Here is a 22981-nt window from a genome sequence, read left to right as displayed (position 1 = left end):
ACATTAATTTTTATAATATTCTACAATAAACATCTTACATATATAACTGCAGATTTCATAATGTAACTTTATTTAGAATATTAATTGAATGTACGTGTGTGTATTCTATATACTGAGGATAATTTGATACATTTTACATGTATTCTGCTCTATAATTATTCTTCAATTATGGAAAAAGCAATGATATATATCAGGGAGAAAAAAGCATTACTTTATAAGAGGTAATATTTCATTTTATTTCATTTCTTACGACTTTTATTGTTACATTCTCCCATTACATTAATAATTTCCTCAATAGTTTCGTCTTAATGCTTGCATCATATTATATATATTCTCATTATAATATATCCATAATATATTATCATACTTTCAATGGAGTCAACAACATATATATATATATTTATCCATATGTATACGTGTATACATATATATGTATATTAGATATCGGGTGTATGTTCATTTTCCATTTGTTCACGACTGTGAATGCGCACACACACACACAATATCGTAGGATAGCTTTATTACACAATTAATTCACAGAGTTCGCTTTGTTATTCTGCCGAAGTACACCACGATATTTCTGGCCTTTGTCTTCTGTCGCTCTCGCAGAAAATAGGAATTTAGCATACCGTTCTTGTTTTTTTTTTTACATTTTTTTGCTCTTCGGCTAGAGAGAGAGAGAGAGAGAGAGAGAGAGAAAGAGAAGGAAAAATTTTTCTCTCGCAATATTTTCATATTTATACAGTCGAAGGGATTCGAATGAGGAATTCTCGGCATGAGCCGCGCATAAATAACGAAGAGGCGGACAAATTTTGCAATTATCGTCTTTTTTTTCATTACATACTTCGACAGACTTTAGGCCTGGGGGTGTGAAAAAATTGCGCCACCGAATAAAAGGTACATCTTACAAGTCTTATCGAGACTAATGCGAATGAAAACTTTACAACGAGCTTGCTCTCGGGGAAAGATGAACCCGTTTGATGAAGCGGTGTCTTTGAGAGCGCGAGCGGACAGTTTAAATTCTTTTTTTTCCCTCCCCTCTTTTACGGAACTTATGGTGGGAAAATCGTGTGCTTGAAAAGTAGTTTATGGAAATATTCTTGCTTTTAGCATACATTTGCGGCGATAAAATAGCAATTTTATCCATATTCATATAATATCATCTTTGCAATAAAGTCGCCACTTGCTCTCATTTGTATTGTTTTTATTAAATAGAATATTTTAAATCATTTTACAGACAATTTTAATGAGAGTAATGAAATATCGAAATAGCGGTTAACTCTTAAATCGATGTTTCCAAATTTTCATTAATAAAATTAATTGTTACAAATAACGTAACAAATTGTTACAAATAAGGAGATCATAATAAGAAAGTACCAAAATAAATTAATTTATTCATTTATCAAAATAAAATAAATTATTACAAATGCTATTAACTCGAGTATCTTTCAATAATCTTTTTACTTAATATAATGAAATCCTGCGAATTTTACTTTCTTTGCTATTTCTAATTAATTTAAAAACGAAGATAGAAATGAAGATTTAATTTACAATGGATGAATTTTTTTTTTAAGCAATACATATGAAATAATAATAAGCAGCATTTGTTTTTATTTATTTGCTTAAATGCTACAAATGTTTCCATTGAGGATATATTGTTATTTTACGCAATAAAATGTATACTAAAATCTGACACGCAATTCAATGTAAAATTTAAAATCTAAAACCTCGTACAGAAAGTCTATATATTCTCTTCCAAGTCCCACCATAAATTTAGCCTTTTTTTTACTCTGATGCTTCGCTTTGATCCGACGTTTGTTCACCTTTCCACGCGCCCTTCACCTTATCACATTCGCGTGTCATTGACATTAACGATAATAATCGTGAGCTTCAAGTATCTTACTAATAAATTGATTTCTCTCTTGCTGCCCGAGTCGGATTCGAGATCCGTTTGTCTGCACGGAGAAGATATCCAGGAGTAAAGCTCAATATCTCAACCTTTTCTAGAATTTATAATATATATCCTATATATTATTATTATTATTATTATTATTATTATTATTATTATATAATATCTAAATTATATAATATCTAATTTGGATATTATAAAGATAAATCTGTATTTTAGATAGATCTATATAATATCTAATTTTTAGACGAAATTTTTAGATATCTAATTAATTAGACGAAATGATATTTAGTAAACCATAACTTTGAAACGCGGTATTTTACTGTCGCAAAAAGTCTCTCTCTTTGTCTGAGAATCAGCTGTTTCTTCTTCCCATCTCTTCTATGGCAGAGGACGATTGGACGGTATGTCGCGTAGAGAATAATCGCACCAATGAAATGTCAGTCGAGTCTATACGGGATACGTAATTAATCTGAAAATTTCATTTCCGCCGCTTTTAATTTACGATTATGAATAATATAGAGTGCAATATAAATGCATACATAATTATACGTGAACGCAACAATTTATTCTTGCGATATTTCGTCCGTACAGACAACGCGAACGCGTCTCGCTCTCACATTTCTTCATTTCTTCACAATATAAACAACGCATAACAAAACACTTCCACAATTGACAAATTAAACATTCTTCTCTCAACATCATCATCATCATCGACATCATCATCATCATCATTATCGATGACACTTCTCGCATCTTATCTACAGGTTTCATCGAAAACATACACGCTAAACAACATATCGTTAAATCTAGTGCCTTCCTCATTTTTTTTTAGCCACAGGTCAGATCAAAAATATCATCCATCGAGCCGAATCGATTCTCGCATTATCTTTGGTATGCTCCTTCGTGGAATTAATATAATTAAATTACGTCACATTTCGCGATCAAAATAATTATTGACAATTAAATTGTTGACAATTAATAATGACAAGTATCCAGTGTTAGATTGGAAAGAAAGAACGACGATCATCGGTGGCACCTTTACATTATGTGCTTTATTTTTTCTCCCCTTACAAAAGCGGAATTTTTGTTTTTCTTTAATAGATTGAAAAAAAATTATGACGGATAATTTCCAGAATTATTTCGTAGCAGAAAGTGCGCCGCCGATTCGAACAATCGTCGAAACTGTGTCTCTCGACACACGGCAGTGTACAATTTATTTTGAATTGTATTAATTTATTTCAAAGAGAGAAAATTGTCGATTCTGCGGCCACGATGAAGAGCGGTCGACCCGTGTTCCCAGCATGTGTCGAGAAATTAATTAATTTATATATAATATATATAATATCACATAATTTTGAAAACATATTTCATTGTTACATTCAACGTTATATCTTCGGACAAAACTGTCCAATAATTGACACAAGTGTGTGTGTGTGTGATGTTGATTAATTCACGTACCCACCAACGCAAAATTCGTCGTATCATAGCTCGGGGGCGGATGCACGAATATTTTACGATCGTACGAAAATATAATCGTATGAATATACGATTAGTCTTTTTTTTTCTCTTTCGTCTCCGAGCTACGAAACGACGATTGTCATCATCGTACCCGAGAATCGCAAAGAATTCGCGCTGTTTTGGAGAAAAAGAAAATAAAAGAAGAAAAAGAAGAAAAGAAGAAAAAGCAAGGAAAACAATGAACATACAACATTATCTTTCTCTCTTTCACTCTCACACACTTATGCTTTTTATAATACAATCTTCACTTTAAGCCGCCATTTTTGACAATTTTCAGCCTGCATCCTTACGTCCTGCTCTTATTCTGCTCCTCGTTTCCCGGGGACAAACCGATCCTCAAAGAACCCACGCGTCGTCTCTTTTATTCGCGTTTCCTACCCTCGGGAGATATCGACGATGGATCGAGATGAGAAGAGGAATCTTTTCGAGGAGATTCTTTGTGACTCGACGAAAGGAGGGCTTCCAGTCCTTCAAAGTTAACGGAAAAGAAAGGTAACAAAACGCAGCTTTACAGCTTCTCGATATAAAAGGAGAGGCGTGCGAGAAGAAAATTCCGTCAATACGACGGCGATCAAAAATTATTATCCTTGAATAGCACACAATCTCCACATAACAAGTAAAAAAAAATAATGGAATCGAATTCTATTGCGAGAAGAATTTTTTACCAGAATTTTCACATACATTTTTTCCCTCACAATTGAATTCCAGTCGAATCGTTTGATCGAAATAGATTCCTTTTTTTCACACGTTATTTTAAAACAACATGTATCCTTGATCCATCGCCTTAATCGATCTCTCGTAGAAGAGACGATTCGAGTCGTCTTTCGCTTCTTCTCCTTCTGCTCGACGAGAGAGTGATAAACGTAAATAAACAAATCACGTAGAAAACAAATCCGCGAGGAGCTTCTCTCTCGATCAGAGAGAAAGAGCGGTTTCGAACGAGCTTCGCCGATCTCGCCGGGGATATGAACCAGTGAAGATCCATTTATCCGGTCACGAGGAGGATCTCCTCCTCGGCTCACTTGAGATCCTCGTCGTCCTCGTTGGCGAGCAGCTCGTCGATGTGCTTCTCCCAATCGTTATCGTTCACCGTGACGTCTCTCGTGGCGATGACGTTGCTGCTGCTGCTGATCTTCTCGTGGCCGCCCGTTACAACCTCGTAATCCTTTAGCTCGGCCTCCAACTCACGTTCCCAATCTTCTTCTACGGAGAGGCACAAGCAGCGTTGTAGCTATTTTGCAGAGAGGGCCGCACTCTGGTCTTTTGTTTGTCTGTCTGTTTTTGTGTCTTGTGTCTTTTCGCTTGGTGCTTGTGTCATATCCGAGCTTCTCGCGCACGGAAATGACAAGTATGTATGTAAGTGTAAGTATACATAAGTGTACAGAGTGGGGATCGTGAGAGGGGTGAGAAAACTCAAAATTACGGGAACTCGGGAGAAATCAACCCAGTAAACATCAAATAACAGTTATATAACTGTTAGTTATAATTTCCCCCTCAACAATATAACTGTTATAACATGTTATATTGTCGAGTGAGAAATTACAACTAACAATTATATAAATGTTACTTGGTGTTTGCTGGGAAAGAGGCAAAAGACAGAGAGAGAAAGAGAAGCGAAAGGGGCAGGAGCATCCACGTCCTCCTCTCTTCGGTTCGAGAGCTTGAATTCGGCTCGTTAAACGCGTTGACGTTACGTTAGTAGCTTTTGAAAGAGAAACGAAGACAGAGGAGTGAGAAATTATATTACGTGATTATTAAGGACGACGCGATCGTGCGCTTCTTTCAAATCCCTGACGACGACGACGACTACTCGTTGTCGTCGACTACACTAGCTCTCACCGGAAAATGACAGCGAATTACCGGGAGAAATGGCTAGCTCATCACGTTAACGTTTAACGTGTACTCGTTATAAAAGTGAATGACTCGCAATTACAAAAGTAATTACTTGGGATATCGCGACTTAAACGCCTCGGAATGTAATTATCGGAGCAACGCGCTGCTGTGATAATCCTCGTTGCGCTAAATCAGCGATGCCATAGATAAATAAAAAATTATATAGCGATAAAATCGATATTTTATATATACGAATATATAGTGGATGAAATTTTATGCAATTATATTTTAAAAGGATTTCTCTACGCGTGTGCCAAAAAAGAGATAAAAAACGATAGATTAAGTTTGTGTGACATATAGTTCGTTTCGATAAAATTTTACGTGTACAATTTTTTTGTACACAGATAAAATTTTACGTGTACACAGTGTCTACTTAAAAACTTGTAAAAATATTCCCTGATTTTTCAGATATTTTTATTCAAAATTTAGATATTTTTAATTAAAATTCAAGAAAAAGATAAAGAGAAAATTTTAAAGATTTTTTAACGCAATTTCTAAAATAAGATTTTTTTTATTTTTTATGCGATTTTTAATCCTTTTCCCTCGTAAGAAAGGAGAAACACAAAGCTACTTAAGTTCCAAGTTGTTAGATTTGTAAATGTGTTGAAAAAACCTGAATAGGACTTTAAATAATTTTTTAAAATTATAAATAAAATTGATAATGAAAAATTGTAATTTGAGTATTAGTCAAATTTTATTAAAAAATTTCCTGATTTCTCAGGCTCAAAGGTAAAGGAAAATTTTTGTAGAGATTTTTCGGATGCAACTTTCTAAAATAAAACTTTTTATTTCGTGCGTTTTCTGGCGCTAATTCCTTATTCATATGCAGGAAAGAAAGAGAGCTATTTAAGTTTCAAGTGGTGCATTTTTCAAATATAAAAAAACTGAATAGCTCTCGCGAAATAAACATTATTCACTTGCATAACATTTATTATCACTAAAAATTATAATAAAGAATTGCGTTACATATTCTGTTATTTATCCCTGTTTATATTATATATATATATATATATATATATATATATATATATATATATATATATGGATAAATAAATACTTTTATAATAAATTTTAAACTCGTATTTCATTTGGCTTAGAATATAAGAAAACAAAACCATCAATGAAAGAATTTTTCAAAAAAAATTCCAGAATAAAATCCAGAATAAAACTCAATTATAAAATTCCACGAAAATTTCTGGATTTTTTCAGGTACAAAAGAAATATCAAATTTTTCATGTTTTTCCAGGAAATAGACATCCTATACAGTTTGTGTTATAAAGCGCATTGAACAGAGATTTGGACATTACTTCGACCAAATCAAAAATTTATTTAAACCCGAATTTATCTAATATTATTATACATATGAATAAAACTAGTAGTAGTAATAGTAGGCGTCAATAAGTACGCGGTCTCTATTTAATAACGCTAAATCTTAAATAATACCATAATACTCTGACAACTAAAACGAGCTTGCGAATTATCCTAAGACGTAGCTTATAAACATAGTTTTCACATAGGTAAACGCGTCCGTTTCTTATAAAAAAAGAGCTTGTCGCTTTTTTTTTAACGGAACGACATGAAATACTGAAGAGATATCGCCTTTTTTTTTTACGGAATGACATGAAATACTGAAAATGTTTCGCAAAATGCTTGCGTACGTTCTCCCCGCCGTTCATCGTCCTCACTTGCGCCTCGTGTCAAGCCGAGAGAAAGAGAGAGAAAGAGAGAGAGCGATATTTCGATATCCACGAAGTCCGTGCACCGGGAAAAAGTGTGTAACCGGGAACCGAAAGCCATAATTCAGTTGTCGCCGGTTTTATATCGGTCCAAAGGCGGATAATCCACTATTTTCACGAACGAGAATCTATTATTGCGGCGTTTTCGATAAGATTGTGTCGATTAACGCGAGAAAAAATATAATGCATAACTGTTATATACAAAACAAATACGGAAAGGATCCGTCTCTGTTACTTGTCTCGCGATAAACTATACATCTACGGATGCTTTTTTATCTCTATCTTTTGCTTTCAACTTTAATGTAAATATAAAGATGAAAAAGTTGTGGGAATATATGTATGCATATATTATATATGGAATGTGCACGTATTTAATCGTAAGTAGCTTTTTTTTAACTAAATATTGAATCATGCTTATACAGGATGTTTCGTAATTAATACAATCGAGAAGGTAATAATTCTATATAAAAAAAAGTCGAAAAAATTCCGAGAAAATTGACTTGAGAAATTTGAAAAATTTTGTTTAAAAAAAAAGTTAATATAATTAAATAAAATAAATATTATTTTTAGAAAAATAAGTATTATTTAGAAAATAAATATTATATTTAGAAAAATAAATATTATTTTTTGTGCCAAATAAATTCTATTTAATAAAAATTAAAATGTAATAAAAAAATAATATAAATTGAAAAAGTTAAAGAAATATTATGTGTACAAAATATCTGGATTTCTAATTAAATATTGAAATTTTATTTTTTTAATAAAAAGAAAATATATCTTCATGCATATTTGATAGTGCTGTCGCAAGATAAATTCGACGACGATATTACAAGATTATAAAAGATCATTCAAGCTTAAAAAGCACGACGTCATCGATTTTCAAAGCCGATTTTCCCGGAAATAAATTTCGCATGAGAAAGCTACATTTTCGATTCATCTTCCATGATGATGAAATTATCATTTTTCCGATTGTATGCACCAGTTTTACATCTTGTATATTTATTTCACCCTCTCTGTATTGTAAATGCTATCATGTATATAAAATAATTACTATTCAAAAATAAATGTTACCGTGAAATCAAACAATCTCTATATAAACAATCCATTTAATCATTACGATATACTGTTTAATCCATTTCCTTTGCTACGATACATTTTAGAGAAACTTGATGCTCATATTTCACGTCTATCTTGCCTTTCTCCCAAAGAATGTTACGAACAAACGCATTCCCCGCATACATTTCGTCAAATTTTCGCGTACAAATCGTTTTCGTTCGCCTCGTTCGCGTAAAAAAAAAGGGCTCGCCTCGCGTAATTAATTTATTTCCCCTTTCCCGGTGGACGGTGCGCCGTCTGTAAATAAATCGCACCCCAGTCGGCCGCTTCGTAATATTTTCGGGGAGGAAAATCGTGACAACTGTTACACGCACCCCCCGCTCGCGCGAGGTTCCGGGCACGGGCCGAATTATACAGCTCGTTTCCCGGTGAAACACGTATTGTCATTCAACGAATTTATGCGGCGGCGCGATAAAAATCCGATCTCGATCCCCACCGAGATAATCCCCGCCTTCCCTCGGGGAAACTTGGGGCGTATATCTCGTACAATCTATCGAAATTTTTTTTTATTCCCTTGCAAAACGGCTTTTTCTCTCGTGAAACATCTAATTATTCGCACGAGATAACGTTCGATTTGGCCGGGAGAGGGATTATACGCGAGAAAATGCTCCGTATTAATAGCGCGCCGCGGCATTTTTATACTTTATTTATAGTAATAGCGTCTGTATAATATACAGGGTGTCCCAGACTTAACGAATCAGCCGTTAATGGTAGATTCTTAAGATCATTTGGAAACGAAAATCTTCATACCAAAATGTTGAAGAAGATGTAGTTTCGGCGCTATAAAAGATTGAAGATTACCAATCAGTGCGTTACGTTCTCCTATGCTCAGGTATATAGCGCATCAAGGAGCCCGCGTACAGCGCATTAATATCGATATCGATAGAGGGATGGATATAAAATAAAAAATAGGATTTTGCAGTGAGCGCGATTGTATTTTCCATGCGACAGTAGTTAGTAGTTTGGACATTTTTATGAAGTCTTCCTCAACATTTTAGTATTAGAATTTTCGTCTCCAAATGATCTCAGGAATCTACCATTAACGGCTGATTCGTTAAATCTGGGACACCCTGTATGTATGTGTGTATATATATATATATATATATATATATATATATATATATATATATATATATATATATATATATATATATTTATACACATATTTATCTTTTTTTGTTTCTTAGGTCTCCATTTAATTAATCGCTTACAAAGATATACCTATGATTAAGTTTGCGATTTTTGCGCAATGTAATATATGTATACATATATATATATATGTACAGGGTGCCCAAAATTTAAGCGTCAAAATTTCGGGAGCGTGTAGGGGATCAATAAATTGCAAAAAAATTCTTTCAGACGTTTGCTCATTTTTGAAAAAAAAATCGCAAAGAAAAAGTTTTCACTTTTTCACTTATTTATTACTTGCATTTATTTATTCATGCTATTACTTCTTTAATGGAGATACTAAGTTAGGTTAGGTTCTGTTCAAAATTTTAGTCTCTTGTAGCAATGCAAGCATTGCAGTCAAACGCTGTTCTCATTTATTTACAATCCCTTAATTTTACTTCAGGAGGATTTTAATTCACTTTTTAGTCCACCCTTTTTTCTTAATTCTCTATTTCATTTTCGATAAACCTAATAATTTTAGTGTTGCTTTACATATTTTAATGAAAATATGTTTATCTTTTTTGCGATTTTTTCAAAAACAAAGCAAATATCTAAAAGACTTTTCGTTAGCTTATCAATATCCTCCTCCGCATTCGCTACGTTTTAACATTTAAATTCGGGACACCCCGTATAGCTCGCGTTATTTTTTATCAATGACTGCGTTATTATTCTTCCCACTCATTTATCTTCAAAGATGCGTCTAGTTGCTTCTGCGTTAATTACACGTTTACAAAGACACGGAGAGAGAATCGAGAAACGGGTTAGATTAATTGGAATTGATATAGAGAGAAAGAGTGAGAGAGATGGAGAGAAAGAGACAGAGACAACAGCAAAACAGTCAAACATACAGACATGTTAGCCGAGTATTCTTCTCGCGATCCGATCCGATTGTTTATTTTTCTTTCTCATTCTCTCGCACAAGCTCCCTCTTATTCTTAATGCATCTATCTTCCATTTGTCGCACTCGCGCGTGCATAACGTTTCGACGTGACGACCTTTTTCGTCTTTTTTTCTTTCCCTTTCATTTCATTTTTGCGATTCGATGGGGTCGACGCGTCCCTAACGAGCAACTGCCGGGCAAAATTTCACAAACACATCTTTTTTACTCTCGAGAGATGTCAATATTAAATAAAAAAAATGTATTATATTCGATATTTGTGGAATAAAAATTTGAAGTATCTTTTTCGAACACGTGTGTCCAGCCAAATTTGTGACTTTTTCGATGATGGAAAGAAAAACGCTCCTCATCGGATTATAAATAGGCATGTCTTTGGAGCCCGTTCACTTGGAAGTTTATCTATATAAAAATTAAAAAAATGAGATCGCTCTTAACAATCACGAAGAAAGCTCGAACGATTATTTTGCGTGCAAATTTATCTCCATTACATCAGTTAAGTTGATTTTCTCCCAACGTGACAGATCCCTGCCGTCTAATTACGATCTTCTTAGGGTAGGTTTTCAATTGACGTTCGATGCTCATTTTTAGCGTCAAAGGACATCACATGATAAAAAAAAATGATTGGTATCTTTATTTTTGGTCACGTAATGTCTTTTGACGCTGGAAAATGAATGTCGAAAATGAACGTCAAGTGAAAACCTACCCTTAAACTGGTTCCGAGATTATTTTCCTTTTTTTATTCGCGACTGTTTTACTTCGCGTGTTGGGAGATGTTCCACGTTTTTAGCGTACTAACTTCCTCATCGATTCGAATCTGATGTTGCGTTCAATCGAGCTGATCCTTGCGACTGGCACGGGATCGCGTCGACTGCCGGATCGATCGAAACGAAACAGACATTCGTCTCGTGGGAACGTTCGTGCCCGGGGGCGGCTTCGCGTGACGGAAACAGAAAATGAAAGAAAAAAAGTACAGGGGTAAAAAGAAACGGGGGGAAGAGGAGAAGAGAGAAAGAGGCGAGAGGAGGTTTCGGTACCGCTAAGAACTGAAAATGTCAATTTTCGAGAGCGGAAAGCATGTATATCTCTGAGGGGGTGTGCTTTGGATAATGGCATTTGGGGGGCACTCTCCTCTTCTTTTAGGCTGTTGACAAAATAGAATGAAAAGCGGTCGTTTAGTTCAGAACGTCCATGTAACAGAGAAAGAAAGAGAGAGAATAAGAAAGAAAAAAAAAAGAGACACGTTCAAAACGCAACAGACGTTCAAACATGACGACAACAACATGACATATGACACATGACGTATCGGAAAGGAAAGACACGTCGTTGCCATAAACTCACAGAGAATTCGGAAGCAAGCAATCCCTCTAAAGAAAGCACAGACAGGAAGATCGAAGATCGGGTACACAGAGAGGCTACGTAAAGAAACGACACTAGGCGTGGTCAAGGTGTAACACTAAGAGATTAAGGTCAGGCTTCTCACTGGTGGCACACTAATTTCATACTCACGAGGAGAGTACTCTTGGACCGTGTCGTGGCATAGATCGAGCTCTCGCATCGATCACGTTTTTTTTTTGTGACCTATTTCCATTTTGTTGGCGAAATCAATGAATCGTACTCGCTCTCTCCCTCTTTTGACAAGAAGTTTTCATAAATTGCCATTTCTCAGCTGATAACAAATCTCTATTACTATAATAAATGACTGATAAATAAGGATAATAATAGAAGAAAAAAACAAAATATTGTTTTCTTCTCATAAAATACAGTTTTTAAGTGAAAAAAAAACAACAGACATTGTTTTTCCAGAAAAGCTTTTTTTTTCTCTCCAGATACTTAATATCTTTATATTTTGATTATTTCAAGTTGACTTTTATTATTTTCGATTTTTTAGGTAATAGATTTGAATGAATCACCATTATTTTTAATAGATCGCATTTCAATTGGTTATATAATTATTATTTTTAATTGGGTAAATTCTCCAAAAATAAATCAAAATTGAACTTGAATGAATTATCTTTATTATAGATACAAAACACATTTTTTAGAAATATACTTTAGTCATCATTTTAATATAATAAAAAAAATAAAGTTCCTACATTTTTAATTGATTTTTTTTTCGAAAAATTTTAATGAGATTAATGAGATCGAATAATTTTCAATTCGAATAATTTTCAATTAGATGTATATAATACAATTTTTTGTTATATTATCTAACTGAAAATTACCTGAATCATATTGTGTTTGATATAATTTGCCGCAAAAGTCTCATTAATTCGTTAAACTTATTTTCGAAAAAAGATAAATTAAAAGTATAAAAACTTTAGAGAATATTTTTATTTCATTAACAAAAAAGATGAAGAAAAATAAATTATATTTAAAAAAAATGAAAAAAAAATTTGTGTGTGTTTTTTTAATCAAAGATATGTTCTTTTTCAATATTTGTTTTTTATTAGAAAAAAGAAAACAGTATTTTTACATCTCTAGAGATCTCTGAGATTGAAACAGTCTTGTATTATTTCAAAGTGATTTGAAAACTCATGTAATCTATGTTTCAAATATTGCCTTAGTTCCTCTTTTCATTACATTGAATGGAATCTAAATTTCATTGATAAAAAATTCATCGGAAATTCATGAAAATTTCATAGATGAAAAAATATGTTCCTTTTCGACATAATATTGCAATATAAGAGTACTGATACCATCCATTAATCGCCAACAAATGAAAAACGGCGCCTTACATATTTAAGCAAATCTTCGTTGGTGGTCGTAACTAACGAAGACTAGGAGAGAACGAGAGATCTAAGGTCTTCCAGAATCGCGTCGCTACAGACTCGATCTAGTCGTATAAATTTCCCATTCGGGAGGGAAAATCTCCGGATACCATTTCGACACACATCTCGTTTCAAGGATCCTCTCGCTCGAGGTTCTCTAAAAAAATGGGTAGATCTCGTCTGATGCGAATTTGCGATCTGATCGATAGTTGACGACGACCAACGATCAAACGAACTGACCTTTCGGCGGCTGCATCCCCAGCTTTCTCATCCCCTCTCGGACCTCCTCGAGGTCTGTGTCCGAGACCCTCATGGTATCGGACACGAACTCGTGGCCTGGCGAATCGGCCAGCGCGCTGTTACTGCTCGTCGTCGTGGCACCAGGGGTGGTTGTCTGGCCAGTGGTCATTTGAACTGTTCGCAAGACAACACTCACGGCTAAACTAAACGGGTAGGGTGTGCATGTGTGTTTGTTTATGTATATAAGGATGCGTATATGTATTTATATACAACATGTGTAAGTGTGTGTGTGTGTATCTAAAGTTAGCACTAAAGTCTACGGAGTTCGCAAACGATCGGTTAATCAGTGTCAAAAAAAAAGTCACGCTCGTTCATCGAGACCGATCGCATCAGTTCCAGCATAAAAATATTAGACACGAATGGAATTTTAATTAATATAAAATTGTTTTTTAAATTACAGGTAAAATTGCTAACAAAAAATTGTCAGATGTTTAGTCAAATTTTAAAAAAATTCTCTGATCCTCCTCTGGGTTATTTAAAATTCCAGTTAAAAAGAATTTTGGTAGAAATTTTTTAGATGAAGCTTTTTTTCTCAAATGAGTTTTTTCATTGTATTATTATTGCATTTTTCAAATACATTTTTTATTCATACAGGGGAAGGAAAAACACAGTCATTTAAATTTTAAGATTTTGAGATTTGAAAATATATTTAAAAAAAATTGAAGAGCTTTTTCGTAAAATAAACATTTTTCCCGCATATTTTTATTTTTTTATCACTAAAAATTACAATAAAAAATATGTTATACCGCATATTCTATTAAAACATTGAAAATATATTTATATTTTAATTATATTTTTATAATTTTTTATATTTATTGGCTCTATAACTTGCTTACAATATAAGAGCAAAATTCATATCAAAGAGGAAATTATTTTTTAAAAAGTTTCTTGAATTCTTGATTTTTTGCAAATAAAAAAAATTCTCAAAAAAATAAATTAAAAAAAATTCTATAAGAAAATTCTCAAAAAAAAAGAATCAGTTAAAAAAAAATTCTCTGAATTCTAATAAAATTCCCTGATTTTTTCCAAGTATAAAAAAAACCTTTAAAATTCCAGGTTTTCCATATTTTTCCAGGAAGCATTAATTACGCTTACACATCCTCTGTAAGTGCAAATAAATAGCCGAGACGAGGCAAAAACATCATGAATATTTATACTGGCTTGTACATCAAAGGCCATTCGTTTTCCGCGAAAATCTGAATATTGCGAAAAGATTCCGGGAGGAGAGAGGCTATTTCTATATCGTGCGACATCGTGCATACGAATCAATGAGAAATGCGAAGATAGAGGAGATATTCAGGATACTCGTATTCTTTGGGCTGGATATCATCGAATTTCCTTAGCATTTTCCTCCCGATAGAGATTCAATTTCTCGCGATATACTGGAACTAGAGCGAAATCGGATCTTTTCCCTCGACTAAAAGGTGAGAGATGCCGGTTCAACGATCGGAGACAGTAGAGCAAGGAATGCAAGAGAAAGAGAGAGTGAGAGAGAGACAATGAATAGCAACAACCTCTTGAGAAATTTTCGTTCACAGAATGATCTCCGGGTTCGAGGAGATTTGGAAGCCATTCGGTGATTCCATTCCCCGTGATCGATTTCCCAACTCGACAAGTATTTCTTTTTATCCGTTAATGCCGTTAATTTATCCATCGCTAATTCCATTATTTTTACGATCGAGTTATAATCACAAAGTGAATGACTCTCTTTCTCTCTCTTTCTCTCTCTCTCTACTTCTCTGATGTCGTAATTCCGATTGCAAACGTGACTCCACGTTTCGCGCAAAAGCCCACGCAGGGAACATATTGGTACATTCGCTCTCGTACTTTCAATCCGTTAACTAAACCACTTCGCCGAAGAATTTAATTCCAATCGAATTCACGTTCAGATCGTGAATCTATTTGTTACGAACATTAACTCCAATTAAAAATCAATTTGTAGTAATTTCGCGAAAGAAAAATTGATTTGTACAAAATAAATCTAATAGCTGTCTGAAAACTTTCAATAAGAAATGTTAATTAAAATTTATAATTTTGTGACAAAATTATTAATTATTTTAAAATTAGATTTTTATTCATAAAAAAATTTTTAATAGTATATGATATATATGATATATTCTCGTATGTACGAGTTCTCATATAAATGTAAAAAAAAAATTGTTAGTATCACGATATTTTCCTTTTTTTTATCAATTTTATATTATAATAATCAAAAACAAACTAAATTTGTATTATGACAATAATATTCATAAAAAGGAATCGACTAAAAATTTCTAAATGAATTATAAAAAATATAATGATCTAATAATGATCTAAAAATTTTAATCAATAAGAAATATTAATTTTGAAATTGCTATTATTGTATTGATGAGAAAAATTATTAATTATTGTAATTAGATTTGTATGCATAAAAAAACATTCAAAAAATTCAATGTGATATGCAATCTAATGTCTTTATATATAAATATTTTATGTCACATATAAAAAAAATTATTAATATATCGTAATATTAAAAATTCGCGACATAGCAAAAAATCGAAATGAATTAATTAAAATAGAAGAAATAAATGTATCACAAGATCTACGATGTAATTGTGATTAATCCAACTTGGAATTCGATGATCTCGCGAGACGCGAATCTTTCTGCTCTTTGAACTTGAAATTAAAACTTCGGGCTCCAATTCGCGATCAATATGTTCCCAGCATCCAGCATATCGACATTTGCACAGAAAACGCACGCCACTACAGACACGCCATCTCAAAACTCCCATGCAAAAAGTCCAGCGTAGGACGCAGCTAATCGGAATTGCAAATCAAACGTAAATGCGGCACGACGCCGCCGATCCTCCACCGCTGTATCTTCCAATTTGCATCATCCACTCGGCGAGGGTTTATCTCGGCGAGACATCGTGACGCGAGATGTCAAAGGGGGATGATCCCAGACCGCGCAGACGATCGGAATTTTCCGATTGGACGAGAAATACTCGACTCCGAATTAATTTTGTTGCATTTAGTGATAAAATTAACGCGAATCAATATTCGTGTCTAATTAAACACCATCTTGTAATGTAAGCGATCTGAAGGGAAATAATTTTTATCTTGTTAGATAAATTTTTAATTGTTATTTAATAGTTGCATGACTGATTTATTTTGGTTAAATAATTATTTAATAAATTAATTCCTATTATAATAAATAATTAATAATCCTTTTGAAGTAGTAAAATTAATTATTTTATTAAAGTATTTATAAAAGTATGAATTAATACGATAAAATATTATGAATAAAATAATATTATAGTAAAATATTATGAAATCAATCGAGACTTTATTATGTGAGAGAGTTATTGTTTGTCCATATTTCAACAATATTTTTTCACGAAATTCATATTATCGCATTCGAAAATATAATACTTTACTATCGGTAAATCAAAACAGTCGAGCTTTAAAAATATAAGAATTATAAAAATTTTATGTAATTTATTTTACAAAATTTTTTATACACTACATCAATTTTAACAGAGGATAAAGAGAAATCCTCTTGTTACACCTCACTGCCATATTTTACAATTATTGAAGATTATAAAAGATTACAAAAGACAATAATTGTAAAATATGGCAGTGGGGTTAACATGGGGATTTCTCCTCTGTTAAAATTAATATAAGAGAACAGAATATAATAAAGTTTGCACCATAAATATACATGTAAAATAAATCTTTTATTTTATTATTATTAGTTATTAAAAGTTATAATGTACTTTCTGATAGCTTGTCTATTTTACAGATTCAATATACATTTATAGTTATAGTGGACAAAGTTATATGTTGAGAATCAAAGGATTATTTATAACAATTGCATTGTATTAAAATGTCAAATAGTATTTTAGTGAAAATCTACAGTATTATTAATAAAACTGAATTCATATGTGCGTTGATTATATATAGAATGGAATATTAGTAGTATTTACGCTCAATAGTACTAAATAGTTTTAAACAAATTAATCTGCATATTAAAATATTTTTATTATAATATAGAAGTTTTAAATAATTATTTAACAATTATTAAATAATTATTTAACAATTATAGCTACAAAATTATTATTATATAGCTACTAAATTTATATTAATTAAACATTTATCTAATAAGAATTATTTCCCTTTGTATATTATCAATATTAATTTAAAGAAATCAATGATATACTCTTGAGAGAGAGAGAGAATCGTGAATAAAATTAACATAATTCAATATTAATGTTTAATTAGGTATCTTTGAGATCAATATGTCTTATAATAAATATGAAATATGAAAATAAATTATACAGGGTGTCCGATTTGTGAGGGACCAAACGAAAAGTGATGATAGATTGGGTCAAACTAAGAAGAAAAGTCCTTTACCATTTTGCAAAATTCGCAATAATTATTAAGTAATAAGCAAAAATGTCACATGAAGGTTTAATTTTTTAAATGGAACCCCCTATTTTTTATTATGTATTCTTATAGCTTATCTCGAGAACTTTCCAAAACACTATAATAAAGTATTTCTTCATTGAGTACTTTTCGAGTTATGAGGCTTGAAATAATTTCTTAATTTTACATAAACCATAAAATATCTAGTAAAATATTCATTTTTCGATTATCTTACCTTAATACTTTTATATGCAAAATAATGAGAGGAATCAATTGGTGTAAAAAAAAACATAATTGTTTTTAAGAAAAAATATGTAATTGTTAATTGCAAATTACATATATTTTTTTAAAAGCAACTATGTTTTTTCTTTACACCAATTGATTCCTCTCATTGTTTTGTATATAAAAGTATTAAGGTAAGATAACCGAAAAATGAATATTTTACTAGATATTTTATGGTTTATGTAAAACTAAGAAATTATTTCAAGCCTCATAACTCGAAAAGTACTCAATGAAGAAATACTTTATTATAGTGTTTTGGAAAGCTCTCGAGATAAGCTATAAGAATACATAATAAAAAATAGGGGGTTCCATTTAAAAAATTAAAGGTAACCTTCATGTGACATTTTTGCTTATTACTTAATAATTATTGCGAATTTTGCAAAATAGTAGAGGACTTTTCTTCTTATAGTTTGACCCAATCTATCATCACTTTTCGTTTGGTCCCTCACGAATCGGACACCCTGTATGTTGCATTTAGCATCTCTGAAAATAAGATAAGAAAAATACGAAATTTTGACACACCTATGTTACATGTTTTTTGTCGACTCTCTCGACTCGTTAGTATCTCCATTTTGAGCGGCATGAAGAACATCCCCTTCGACTCTATACAGGAAGCTGCGTGCGCCGGAATCAGTAACCAAGAGGAAGCGTGTTGACGCACCCTCAAGAATCTAATCACGCGTCGCAGTGTCAATGCGAGCCCAAGTAACGTAAGCTACGGAAGCTGTACTACGTAACGAGAGAAGAAAGGAGGAAAACAAACGACGAGTCACCTTGAGTGTGATCGATGCTGTCGGTGGTGCTGGCGAGGGTTTGATTGGAATTGCTCTCCGACTGCTGCTGGCTGCTGGCCATCGCGTTTAGCTCATACCCCTGGCGCAGCAGGGACACCCGGTAGAAGTAGTTGCGCCAGAAGTTCTCCTCGGATATACTGTCGCAAGGACAGACGAATTCTCAGAATCGAGAAATCAAGAAATGTCTGACGGACGAATTTTCAGAATCAAGAAATCAAATTCTGAATAATCGAACGGGCGTTAATTAATGTCTCGGCATTATATTTAATTAACGAAAGCGAGCCAATTAATTCGCCGAGAATAACTCTCGACAACAACAATATACTCGTATATTTCGTACTCATGATCCTTAATAGGCTAATTATTATGATTACTAAAGTAGTCTTTAGGTACATTCCGAAAATTAAAAAAATTATTAAAAAAATAATGTATAAATAATTTCATGAAGAAAAGTTTATATATATTTCTTTACTCTTTTGTCTAAATAGCTTTCAAAACTATAGAATATTCCACAAAAATGTTTTTTTAAAAACAATTTTCTTAAAATTTCTTGAAATTTTTCATCTCTTTCTGTCAAAATTTCAATTTCAATAATCACTTGTACATCTTTAATGATACCAGAATTTTTCATTTGAACTGTTTTCGAGATTTAAAAAAAATATAATTTTTTTATTGAACACCTTTTTGTATCTCCGGAACTAAACCGTTTATGAAAAAAGTATATATCACACTTTTCTTCACAAAAAAAATCATCTAAGGATTGACTTACTTAATTTTCACCACGTATTTACGGACCACCCTATATACATACATATTTCCGAAGGCCTCTCGGAAACATTTGTTGTTTGAAGCAGTGCGATCGATCTAATTATTTCGTTCGAAAAATAATTTCGCGGACGTAATATAATGCATTTTATTTATGTCAAATATTGCATTGTAATTTCATTACTGAATTGTTTTTCATAAAATAAATTGAAAATGATCCCGTCCTCTTCGAAAACGCTACTCTCATCAGTCAATCAATCAATCACATTTTTATTTACTGAACTTCTACTTGTCGATGATTTAATAATCAAAATAAACATTTTCATCAGTTTTTTTTCGTTATTACACGCCACGTCGTGTGATTACAATACAATTTTATGAAAAGCGCGATAAAAATGGAAGAATAATGCTGCAGAATTATTAATTTCGAGTAAACGAAATTCAAACAATAGCTTTTGTTCCTTGTGTCATTATACTTTCATGTATTAATTAATTTAAAAAATTATAACATAAATAAAATTACATTCATGAAATAACGACGACTGATCGGAAGAATCGCGCAAAAATTCTGAGAATTTTCATATTCGATATTAAATAAGTGAAATGAGAAAATAAGAAACCACTACACACACATTATTACTTACACTTTCGGCACAAGCTCGAACCTCATGGCCTCAAGATTCGGATCCAGAGCGAGAGTGGCCTGTGCCATTGGCTGAACTGCCTCGAAGTCCCAAGCGAATTCTACCCCTGGTGGTGGCGCTCTCACGAAATTACGTCGATCCTGAAATCCATGATAGGGTAAAAGATCCATGATAGGGTAAAAGACCCCGTTTAATCCGGTCGACTCGTTTAAAGCCATACGCCAAATTCGTGACACTTAATCCTCTGCAACGTTGCATAAATAAACAGCAAAACGCCGCTACGGGCATGAATAAACAGGAAAAGCATCCGAGAGGAAAATTTCCTCCCGTAATTGCTACGAGCAGTTTTGAGTTAGGAAGGAATTATTAAAATCGCGTTTTAGTAATGAAATTTTTTTCCCATTAAAAGAGAGGCGATGTTTGATCACGTCTTTATTTTTAAAAAAATCTCACGATTTTTGTGTCATTTTCTCTTTATTAAAACACTTTTTCGTCTCTTTTTTCCGCAAGATTTTGCATGGTTTGGATATCGTGTAAATTTTCAAGTTTCAAAAATGTGTAAAAACGATCCCAAAAAAGAAGTTTTACAATTTCCAACACGTATCAAATGTTGCAGTATTTTTACTAACAATCGGTTTTGATTTACTACAAACACAAAATTGTTAAACGAAGGGAAAATATACTGAAATGGAAATACAGAAAAAAACCGATCATTCCTTTGTATGGTGTAACAGTTGAAAATGTAAATCCGATATCTTTGTGATGCACAACTGATAAACTCATCTTACGATGAAAATCTTTTGCGCGACAAAATTTGATAACAATGTTTTGTCAGAATTCGCTCGCACATTGCACACTCAAATACAAACATTAAATTCAAATTTGATAAAGATAATCTTATGCAATGTGCGATAGTGCAGAAATTTAATCAAAAACATTCTATTAAAAAAAAAGATATTTAATTATATTTAAAAAACTCACGTGCGAGAAAATGTACAACGCGACTATCAAGAATTAAAAGAATTCGGATTTTAACGATAAAATCAAGATATTCTTAATAATAGCAGCAATTAATTGCGTTGATATATTTTACTCTTTTTTGTAAATAAACTAGCACTGCCACTTCTTTAGATTGATTTTTTTAATTATATTATGAGCAATTAATTAGGAAATAGTTTTTTTTGCGAGTATTTAATGTAGGAAATAATTTTAACAAGCTGATGTTGTTAGCTACTCATTTTTAATTTCATTTTTATAATAATATGTATAATAATGTGTATAATATGTCATGATGATGTACTTTTAAAAATTTAATGTTTTCAAAATCTATTTGCAGTATCTTTGAGCAAATAATTAGCATCAAATTCTCATGTATTTGTTTTTCGATTTGCGAATCTTTATGAGTATTTTTCGAAAGTGAGGGTGCTAGGTTAATGCCAAGCTACTATCCCCATCTTTAATATTATTTTCCTTATTAAAGAGTAGGAGCAACACTTAACTATGCACTATATCCGAGCTCGATTTTTCGTAAAAGGATACTAGATTAATAGAGATCAATGTTTGTTTGGAAGATTAATTGTTGATATATATTATATTGCATTCGCGTTACTTTCGAATTAAAAATTTTGATCTATACTTAAATTTAAGAATTTTCTAGACTTTCAAAGATGTGTTTCTTATAATACCAACTTTTTTTTATAGAGAGCAAAGAAATTAGCGAACTAGATTACTTTTACTTAACAAAAGAATTTCACAAATCCAAAAATTCTGATTTTAATGAAACTTTGCATGTGTAAAAGAGGTATGGATGAATTTAAAAATTTAAAAGTTTTGAAAAACGATTTGAAGAGATAAAATTTCATAAGTAATGTAAACTCTTTCGGATTTTCTCGATATATTTCAAAAATTATTCAAGTTATTAAAAAATTTTTATCATATGAACACTTTTATTTAAAGCCAATAAATTAAAAAAAATAAAACAAAATAATTTTATAAATTTTTTTAATTATAATATTTTAAAAAATTATTTTTCTTTAAATTTCTTTCAAAATTTTATTGGCGTAGTAAATAGAGATATATTTACAATAAAATTTTTGTATAAAATATTTATAATAAATCTCGATTAATTTTAAAAATATATCGAGAAAAGTATTGTAAATATAAAGGATGTATACTCAAATCTTGTAAATAAATTCCCTAAGAATTTCATGATTTTCCAGGTGCTTTTATTCAAAATTTCAGACAGAATTAAAGTATTTTTAGATGCAATTTTAAAATAAATTTATTTATTTTATGATTGTTTAACATAAATAAAATATATTTTAAAATATATTTTAAACATAAAAAATTTCACGTTTTTTATAAATATATTTTAGGCTTCCGGTTCCGGAGAGTGTGTGAGTGACAGGTGTGAGAGTGTGCGGTCAGAGAATTGTAAGAAAGTAACGGTCAGAGTGAGAGGAGAATCTGAGAGTGTGGCGTGGGCTGCAAGGGAGAAAGAGAAGAGTGGCGAAGGAGGAAGCGGAGGAAAGGGGAGTGGAGGCTAAAGAGAAAATACAGAAGGAAAGAGGCAGTGAGGTTAGGCGGTAGGGTGGCACGTGGAGACGGGAGTGTAGGAAACGGGTGCAGAGAGTAGAAGGCAGGTGCAGAGTCACTAGGAAAGACACTAGGGAAGGCGCTGTCGGCGGGGACAGTTCGCTTAGGCCATAGAGTCTGTAAGAAGCAAGGTAGGATAGCGGAAGATAGTTCTAGGTAGTGATAGAATTTGAATAGTGAAGAACG

The 22981-nt window shown here is 32.2% G+C and overlaps 1 protein-coding gene across 8 annotated transcripts in view; it reads right to left on the bottom strand.

The window, feature by feature from the left end:
* Positions 1–211: 211 nt before the first annotated feature.
* Sap47 (Synapse-associated protein 47kD) overlaps positions 212–22981 on the bottom strand; it is a 125871-nt gene continuing 103101 nt past the window's right edge. For 4 of the 8 annotated variants that reach the window (XM_083078424.1, XM_083078425.1, XM_083078418.1 and 1 more), the window contains 4 exons: positions 20201–20340; positions 18771–18928; positions 13252–13425; positions 212–4633 (listed from right to left, as the gene is read on the bottom strand). In XM_083078424.1, coding sequence (XP_082934550.1) covers positions 4449–4633; positions 13252–13425; positions 18771–18928; positions 20201–20340 — 657 coding nt within the window. In that variant the 3' untranslated portion in view covers positions 212–4448. Of the gene's footprint in view, positions 4634–6355; positions 11385–12461; positions 13169–13251; positions 13426–18770; positions 18929–20200; positions 20341–22981 lie in introns of those variants that run through there. The other 4 variants (XM_083078422.1, XM_083078419.1, XM_083078420.1 and 1 more) reach the window with 4 other exon arrangements.

The sequence above is a fragment of the Camponotus vicinus genome, unplaced genomic scaffold (assembly GCF_025532165.1).
Source record: "Camponotus vicinus isolate PSW18456_S1 unplaced genomic scaffold, iyCamVici1.0 SCAF_1, whole genome shotgun sequence".
In the NCBI taxonomy this organism is placed as follows: domain Eukaryota; kingdom Metazoa; phylum Arthropoda; class Insecta; order Hymenoptera; family Formicidae; genus Camponotus; species Camponotus vicinus.
This window is presented reverse-complemented; position numbering and strand designations above follow the sequence as displayed.